Source organism: Heterodontus francisci, unplaced genomic scaffold (genome assembly GCF_036365525.1).
Source record: "Heterodontus francisci isolate sHetFra1 unplaced genomic scaffold, sHetFra1.hap1 HAP1_SCAFFOLD_51_2, whole genome shotgun sequence".
Classification (NCBI taxonomy): Eukaryota; Metazoa; Chordata; class Chondrichthyes; order Heterodontiformes; family Heterodontidae; genus Heterodontus; species Heterodontus francisci.
The window spans coordinates 3,646,267-3,655,130 of record NW_027141369.1 but is presented as its reverse complement, the minus strand read 5'-3'; the positions used below and the strand labels follow the sequence as shown (position 1 = coordinate 3,655,130).

The 8,864-nt window shown below is 46.9% G+C and overlaps 2 protein-coding genes across 2 annotated transcripts; one reads left to right on the top strand and one right to left on the bottom strand.

Annotated features, from left to right (window-relative positions):
• The first annotated feature begins 3,349 nt into the window (after window positions 1–3,349).
• Window positions 3,350–3,724, top strand: LOC137362996 (histone H2B 1/2-like). Its single transcript, XM_068027114.1, has one exon. It carries the CDS (start codon window positions 3,350–3,352, stop codon window positions 3,722–3,724), a length of 375 nt encoding a protein of 124 aa, XP_067883215.1.
• Window positions 3,725–4,238: 514 nt separating this feature from the next.
• Window positions 4,239–8,184, bottom strand: LOC137363008 (histone H3-like). Its single transcript, XM_068027127.1, has 2 exons — window positions 7,717–8,184; window positions 4,239–4,454 (listed from the first exon to the last, which is right to left on the bottom strand). The coding sequence occupies exons 1-2, from the start codon at window positions 8,146–8,148 to the stop codon at window positions 4,239–4,241; spliced, it is 648 nt and encodes a 215-aa protein (XP_067883228.1). The 5' UTR covers window positions 8,149–8,184.
• Window positions 8,185–8,864: the final 680 nt, after the last annotated feature.

Here is an 8,864-nt window from a genome sequence, read left to right as displayed (position 1 = left end):
AGATTCAGGTTAAATACCAGCTAAATATTTACACGTTATGAGTTTAGAAGTTGCAGTATTAATTCCCATAATGTATTTATTTTTATTTAGAGATTCAGCATTGAAACAGGCCTATCGGCCCACCGGGTCTGTGCCGACCAACAACCACCCATTTATATTAATCCTACATTAATCCCATACTCCCTACCACATCCCCACCATTCTCCAACCACCGACCTACACTTAGGGAAATTTACAATGGCCAATTTACTGATCAACCTGCAAGTCTTTGGCTGTGGGAGGAAACCGGAGCACGCGGCGGAAACCCACGCGGTCACAGGGTGGACTTGCAAACTCCACACAGGCAGTACCCAGAACTGAACCCGGGTCACTGGAGCTGTGAGGCTGCGGTGCTAACCACTGCATCACCCACATTTGGACACTAGTCCATATCTCAACTGCATAATCAGATTGAGAGATTATGAAAAACAGTATAACCTAAGATACAAACTCAGATTCCAGTTTAAAACTTATCTGGATTGTGGAACTAAAAGATACAATATAAATTTGATTTGTCTAGTGAGCTATAAGTTTTCTACCAGTCCAAAAACCACATATAGTGTCAGATGGAAGATACTGTACAGTTCCAGATGTATAGGGTCATTTTACATGCAAGTCCAAAATTCTCACTGTCCGACTGAATGACACTGATCAAATTGCTTCGTACAGTCTGAGTTACACTTGCACACCAATCCGGTATTAGATTGTAGGATACATTATCTTTCACTATTGTGTTCACAGTGACAGATATTTAATAACAAGCAAAACCTCAAACGTATTGTCTGCTTAAAACCGACCACATCAGTGGCCTGTTGCTGTGCTGACATTTTATGTAGAATGAATCCAGACTTGCAAACAGTCCCAGGGACAGAAGATTATATAATGAATCCCATACTCATACAGAGTACCAGACACTGCCAGATAGAGAGTGATGCTGAAACACATGCTCAGTGCCAGGTGCTGAAAGGCATCGGTTGATGACTGCACTCACTCACAATTCCTCAGCCTGAGTCATCTAAAGCAATCTAACACACAAATAGTAGCACTGAGAGATTGAGAAAGAGTCCAAAACTCACATGGAGCACTCGATGCTGACAGATACAAACTGAAGACTATACACACATGGATCTAGGATGAGCTAACTCACAGGAAACAGAGAGTGGGGATAAATTGGGCATTTTCATTTTCGCAATCTAACTAATGGAGTGCCACAGTGATCAGTGCTGGTGCCTCAACTATGTATGGTCTATATTAATAACTTACATGAAGCGATCAAGTGTATTGTTGCCAAATTTATGGATGTGACAAAGATCGATAGGAAAGAAAGTTATGAAGAGGATAAAGTGTCTGCAAAGAGATATAGATAGGTTAAGTCAATGGGCAAAAGTTTGGCAGCTGGAGTATAATGTGGGAAAATGTGAGGTTGTCTAATTTGGCAGGAAGAATAGAAAAAAAGAATATTACTTACATAGAGAGAGACTGCAGAATGCTGCTGTACCAAGGGATCTGGGTGCCAGGTACATGAATTACAAAAAGTTAGCATGAAGGTATAGCAAGTAATTAGGAAGGAAAATGGAATGTTGGCATTTTTAGCAAGGGGAATGGAGTATAAAAGTAGGGAAGTTTTACTATAACTGTCTAGGGCATTAGTGACAACCCAACTAAAGGGCTCCATACAGTTTTGGTCTCCTTACTTAAGGAGGGATATACTTGCATTGGAATCAACTCAAATAAGGTTCACTAGGCTGATTTCTGTGATGAAGGATTGCCTTATGAGACAATGTTGAGCAGGTTGGGCCTATACCCACTGTAGTTAGAAGATTGAGAGGTGATCTTATTGAAACCTATAAGATTCTCAGTGGGCTGGACAGGTAGATGCTGAGAGGATGTTTCTCCTTGTGGGGGAATGTAGGGGCGAGAGTTTCAAGCTAAGTGGTCTTCCATTCAAGAAGGAGATGAAGAGGAATTTCTTCTCTCAGAGGGTTGTTCATCTTTGGAATTCTGTTCCCCAGAGGACTGTGGAGGCTGAGTCATTGAATCAAGGCTCTGTTCGACAAATTTTTGATCTACATGGGAATCAATGGTTGGGAATCAATGGTTATGGGCGCAGGCAGGAAGGTGAAATTAAGGTCACAATCAGAAGAGCCATGATCTTATCGAATGGCAGAGCAGGCTTGATGGGTCAAATGGTCTATTTCTGCTCCTATTTCGTATCTTATTATATTCTTACACACACGTGTACACACACACACACAACCAGTGTGTGGCAGATCCAGAATTCATCTCACTTTCATACACAATACCAGTGACTGAAAGGTACAGAATCAATCCCACAGATGCATACAGTACCACCGACAAGTACAGGATGAATCCCATGCTCACACACACCACTAGGTATTAAAAGATACATGTGATTCCCACTCGCACATGACAATATGAGACGGAGTTACAGAATGATTTCCACATTCACATAGAGCACCACTGACTGCTGATCAATTCATCCCACAATCTCACACACTACCAGAGGTTGAGAGATACAAAATTAATCCCACACTCCGATGTAGTAGCAAAGACTGACACATACAAAATCAATCACAAACACTCCTACAGTACCACTGGCAGATTCAGTAACTGCCAAAATTACCAGAGACTGACAAATAAATCTTGAACTCCTACATATTGTGAGATGCTGACACAGATAGCTTGAATTCCACACATACAGAACCACTGACAGATTCAGAGTCAGTCCCAAATTCACGTACCATCCCAGAGACTCACAGATACAGAATGGATGTCATACTCAAACACAGTACCAGAGTCTGACAGATAGATAAGGAATCCATACAGCACCAGAGACCGAGAGCTACCGAATTACATAACATGTGCAAACACAGTACCACAGACTAAAAGCAGTGGAATTAATTGCACATTCACATGCAATAGCAGAGACACAACGACAGAGAATCATCAATAAGTGTCCTCCCACCAACAGCCAGGACATTTCCAGGGAGCTGTACACAGGGAGCGGCTCTTTCAATATCAACTGGGGCCGGAGGATCTTCGTGAAATATCCTTCCTGATTGCAGGAAGGGTGTTTGTGATTGGTTGCAAATGTTTATTCTGATTGGATGAGGAAAAACACCAATTAGAGAATTACAGTTAAAAAACCTTTATGACATCACTCCCAATCACCCAATCACAATCTTTACTTTCCCCCCATCCCTCATTAGCATAGAGCTGTGGGATTGTCTATTTAATCCGCACTCGGAAGGGGTTTGGTTTATTTCTGTGTCTGAAATTGAATCTGAAGATGCCTGAAAAGAAGAAAGCAGCTCCGAAGAAGGGCGCCAAGAAAGCCTTAAATAAACCGTCAGCAAAGGGCGGCAAGAAGCGGAGAAAGTCGAGGAAGGAGAGTTACTCCATCTACATCTACAAAGTGATGAAGCAGGTTCACCCCGACACCGGCATCTCCTCCAAGGCCATGAGCATCATGAACTCGTTTGTGAACGATATTTTCGAGCGCATCGCGGGTGAGGCTTCCCGCCTGGCCCATTACAACAAGCGCAGCACCATCAGCTCCCGGGAGATCCAGACCGCCGTGCGCCTGCTGCTGCCCGGGGAGCTGGCCAAGCACGCCGTGTCGGAAGGGACAAAGGCGGTGACCAAGTACACCAGCTCCAAGTAAAACTGCACAATGGACTGAAAAACAGATCAAACACAACGGCTCTTTTAAGAGCCACCCACAATCTCTCTGAAAAAGCTGCATCCGAACATCTCTATTAAATTATTTTAAAACAATGTATAACATAATAACGTTCCCACTGCTGTACCTGTGTCTTCTGTCCCATAAACTGTACACGGACACATAATCCGCTCATCCGCCTTCGCTTTTTTGCTAAAAGCTGTTATTATTGCACAGCTCCTCAATGACTGCATTAACAGCTGTTTTTAGCTGTAAAGGTCAGACCTTAGTCCCTTCACTCTATTCCTGAAATGTGAACTGATTCATCGTTTTATTCACAGCAACTCGCCGGAACAGGAACAGAGCAGATTGAGCAGATCCGGCTTCCTCTTTTCAGAGAAGGACACTGGGCTCTGATTGAAGACTAAACTGAGTGTTTTCCTTCAGGGAAATGCTATGAACAGGGATTTATTCCCAACTGGAACAGTTTGTAAACGATTGTAAAATGAACCACAATTTACACAACATTTTTAAACCGCGCTTGTGATTGGTGACGGAAAGAATTGAATAAAACAAAAAAAAGAGAAGGGATTTGAAATCTTTGACTAAGGATGACATTTATTTTAATCCGCTCTTTTCCGAGAATGAAATTGGCGGGCTTTGTGAAATTGACAAATTCTCTGCTTCTGGTAGTGTGGCGGGTAAATCCCGCCCTCTTCCATTTGTCAGTGCCCTGATTGGTGAAGAATATAGGCAAATGAGGTGAATTAAGTACCGACCAAGGAGATGAGTTCTCAGTCTATAAGTACAGTAAATGCTGCGGAAAATAACCATTCTTCGTCAAGGTATTTGTGAGATTGTTGATATCGCACACCTACATGATGGACGTGCTTTCCAAAATGGGGTTTGGGGAGGGAATCTGCAATTGGATCCAACTGCTCTACACAAACATCAGTAGCGCAGTGTCAATCAACGGGTGGGAATCTGAAAGTTTCCCGATCAAATCTGGAGTCAGACAGGGCTGTCCTCTGTCCCCGGTCTTGTTTGTTTGCTGTATTGAACCCTTTGCTGAGTCTATTAGGAAGGATGCGAGCATAAGAGGGGTGACAATCCCAGGCAGCGGAGGCACTCAGGTCAAAACCTCCCTGTACATGGATGACGTCGCCGTCTTCTGCTCGGATCCGCTGTCCATGTGCAGACTGATGAGCATCTGCGACCAGTTCGAACTGGCCTCGGGAGCCAAAGTTAACCACGGCAAGAGCGAGGCCATGTTCCTTGGGAACTGGGCTGAACGATCCTTTGTCCCCTTCACCGTCAGGTCAGATTACCTGAAGGTGCTGGGGATATGGTTCGGAAGGGCCGGGGCGTGCACCAAAGCATGGGAGGAGCGAGTAGCCAAGGTACGACAAAAGTTGGGCATGTGGGGGCAGCGATCTCTCTCCATTGTGGGTAAGAACCTGGTTATCAGGTGCGAGGCGCTCACGTTGTTGCTCTACGTGGCGCAGGTCTGGCCCATACCCCACTCCTGCGCCGTGGCAGTCACCCGAGCCATTTTCCGCTTCGTCTGGGGATCTAAAATGGACCGGGTCCAGAGGGACACGATGTTCAAATCTCTGGACATGGGCGGGAAAAATGTACCCAACGTGGCCCTCATCCTGATGACCAACTTCGTGTGCGGCTGCATCAAGCTATGTGTAGATCCCCAGTACGCAAACTCCAAGTGTCACTACGTGCTGAGGTTCTATCTGTCCCCGGTGTTGCGAAGGATGGGCCTGGTCACATTGCCGCGGAACGCACCATGCAGTTGGGCGGCGCCGTACCACCTATCCTTCGTGGAGCAGTTTCTGTGGAAAAACACCTTTGACCACCGGTCCATCAGGCAGTGGTCTGCACGGAATGTCCTCAAGGCCCTACGGGAAAAGGAAATGGTGGATCCTGTCGGATGGTTCCCCGAGCAGACCGTCAAAGTCATTTGGCGGAATGCCTCATCACCAGAACTTTCAAACAAGCACCAAGACGTAGCTTGGCTGGTGGTGAGAAGGGCCCTCCCCGTCAGATCCTTCATGCACACCCGAAGTCTCGCCCCCTCCGCACAGTGCCCCCGCGTTGGCTGTGGTGGGGAAGAGACGGTCGCCCACCTCCTCCTGGAATGTGCCTTTGCAAAGCAGGTGTGGAAAGAGATGCAGTGGTTTTTGTCAAGGTTCATCCCAAGCAGCTCTGTAACACAGGAGTCTGTGCTCTACGGGCTGTTCCCAGGGACGCACACTGAGACAAACATCAACTGTTGCTGGAGGACTATCAATTCGGTGAAAGACGCCCTTTGGTCTGCCCGAAACTTGCTGGTCTTCCAGCGCAAAGAGTTGTCCACCACCGAATGTTGCAGACTGGCACATTCCAAGGTCCAGGACTACGTGCTGAGGGACGACCTAAAGCTTGGGGCAGCCGCAGCAAAGGCTCAATGGGGAAAGACCACAGTGTAAGGTTCCCCCACCAAGCTGGACTGAGGGGCTGGAACCATGGGAAGCCCCTCGAACTGTATCGTTAATATTCTCAATTGCTGTAAATGTAAAACTGTAATTGACATGACAATTGTGAAACGGAAGGGTTGGGAAGAAACTCATGACATTATTGAAAGAAACTGATCTCTTTTGCAATGTTTGTATTTTTTCGTGCTGTTTGGAAACTGTTTGGCAATGTAATTTTTACACATTTTTATGAATAAAGTATATTATGGAAATAAAAAAAAAAGGAAGAGGAAAGACCAGCGGGAAAGCTCGGGCCAAGGCCAAGTCTCGCTCCTCCCGGGCTGGACTGCAGTTCCCAGTGGGCCGTGTTCACAGACTCCTGAGAAAGGGTAACTATGCTGAGCGTGTGGGTGCCGGAGCCCCGGTCTATCTGGCTGCTGTGCTCGAGTATCTGACCGCTGAAATCCTTGAGCTGGCCGGGAACGCGGCCCGGGACAACAAGAAGAGCCGCATCATCCCCAGACACCTGCAGCTGGCCGTCCGCAACGACGAGGAGCTCAACAAGCTGCTGGGAGGAGTGACCATCGCTCAGGGTGGGGTGCTGCCTAATATCCAGGCCGTGCTGCTGCCCTAGAAAACCAGTGCTCAGAGCTCCCAGAAAAAGTAAAGCGGCCAAAATATCATCTAATAAACCAAAGGCTCTTTTCAGAGCCACCCACAGTCTCTGTGAAAGGGCTGGTTACTGTCAGGAGGGAATCAGAGATGGAGTTATTGTAACAGTGGATTGACCTGTTTCGCATGCAGACAGTTTCAATTCTGTTTTTTCTCTCTCTCCGGCTTCTCAATGAGAATTTGCTCCCGGAGCAGAGTAAATGCAGGAAGAGGCCATTCTCGGGCTGTATGTTTCTCTCCTAACCTGATCTGTTCAGACCGCACTGTTCCCAGAGGACGGAATCTGAGAGTTGCTCACACACGGGAGCTGAGTCCATTGCAGCGCTTTAATATGTGCCTTCCCCCCCGGCCCTCCCTATTCTCCGGACACAAAGCTGTCTACTCCCCCGGCGGCGGGAGAGTCGGGGATTCTCTCCCCGCAGTGTCAGGGTTTGCAACCCCGGGGAACTGGCGGTTCGAGTCAGTGTGACCGAGCTGCCTTACATGTCCTGTGTACCGATCTCCAAGGGATTCAACTATTAGCGAACTCATTGGGTAATGTTTGTAAATAACCCTCATGTGAACGGAGCTGGCTCCATTAATGCCTTCCAAATAAAACTGGGATCCATTTCTTTTCCCCAAATGTCAGCTAACGGATCCCAGGAGCAGGGTTGAGATTGTGCTGAACAGCAATGAGTCTCCGGTAATGCTGCTTTCTAAATTCCAGATCAGCTCTCAGTCCGACAGGCCTTTCGGGAAAGTGATGTGACAAAACAGAAACCATGTGACCGCCCCTCCAATCTAATGTGTTTGATGATGAACAGAGATGGAAGCTCTTTCCTTTGCTGATTTGGTGGCTCTGAAAAGAGCCCTTGTTACACTTGTTACTGAAGCCGGGTTTTCGGCGCGTTCCCCGCGGATGCGGCGGGCCAGCTGGATATCTTTGGGCATGATGGTGACTCGCTTGGCGTGGATGGCGCACAGGTTGGTGTCCTCAAAGAGCCCCACCAGGTAAGCCTCGCTGGCCTCCTGCAGGGCCATGACGGCCGAGCTCTGGAAGCGCAGGTCTGTCTTGAAGTCCTGAGCGATCTCTCTGACCAGGCGCTGGAAGGGCAGTTTGCGGATGAGGAGCTCAGTGGATTTCTGGTAGCGGCGGATCTCCCTCAGAGCCACACTGCCGGGTCTGTAGCGATGAGGCTTCTTTACTCCACCCGTGGCTGGAGCGCTCTTCCGGGCCGCTTTGGTAGCCAGCTGTTTGCGAGGAGCTTTCCCTCCGGTCGATTTACGCGCTGTCTGCTTTGTCCGGGCCATTTTCTCAACGGATTCTGCACAATCTGAGACACACAGACTGTTAATACTGAATCTGCTGCACATCCGCCTTTTTAAACTCTGTGAGGAACCGCCCTGAGCAGTAATTGGCTGGAACCCGACGCCCAGTCAGTTTAAACCAAACCCCGATAATAAACAGAAACACAGGAAGCTATTGCCTCCGATTGGTCGATTATTACTGATTACTCAATTTAAAAAAAACCGCCAATATCAGTGCCGGAAACAACGGTTTTGACAAAGGAGAAATTTGCTTTAATTCATCTTATGAACATGATCAGAACATTTCAATGATATTTGTCAGCAAAGATCTTTTACAGCAAAGATTTTAAACTCTTTCTCTTGTATTATTCCACACATTGTCACAAGTTCCAGATACACTTTTCCAATCTGGTATCTATTCGGGTTTATTCTCCGTCCTTTTTGAAACAGTCTGGAAGCGGCGGCAGAAAGTCTCTTTCACAGCATTCTGCAAACGGATACATTTCAGGTCAATCTTTGTCAAGATACCGAATCACTGATTCTAGATTGAACCTATTTGTGGGAGACAAAAGCGGAGAGAAAGTGTTTTATTGTCAGGAGTTGAAATGTGAGACTGAGGTTTCCTACAACAGCGGGGTTTCCAGATAATGTACTTATTAATTATTGAGGCCAAGCTTGAACAAGGGAAACAAGTGACTGAGAACTGATCTGTCAGCTTT

What these genes read in the sequence shown, in the direction of transcription:
- LOC137362996 (XM_068027114.1), top strand. Translation starts at nt 3,350, where the DNA reads ATGCCTGAAAAGAAGAAAGCAGCTCCGAAGAAGGGCGCCAAGAAAGCC.
- LOC137363008 (XM_068027127.1), bottom strand. Translation starts at nt 8,148, where the DNA reads ATGGCCCGGACAAAGCAGACAGCGCGTAAATCGACCGGAGGGAAAGCT. An exon ending in ACCCGGCTTCAGTAACAAGT is followed by an intron (nt 4,455 to 7,716) that starts GTAACAAGGGCT and finishes TTCACCAATCAG; the next exon opens with GGCACTGACAAATGGAAGAG.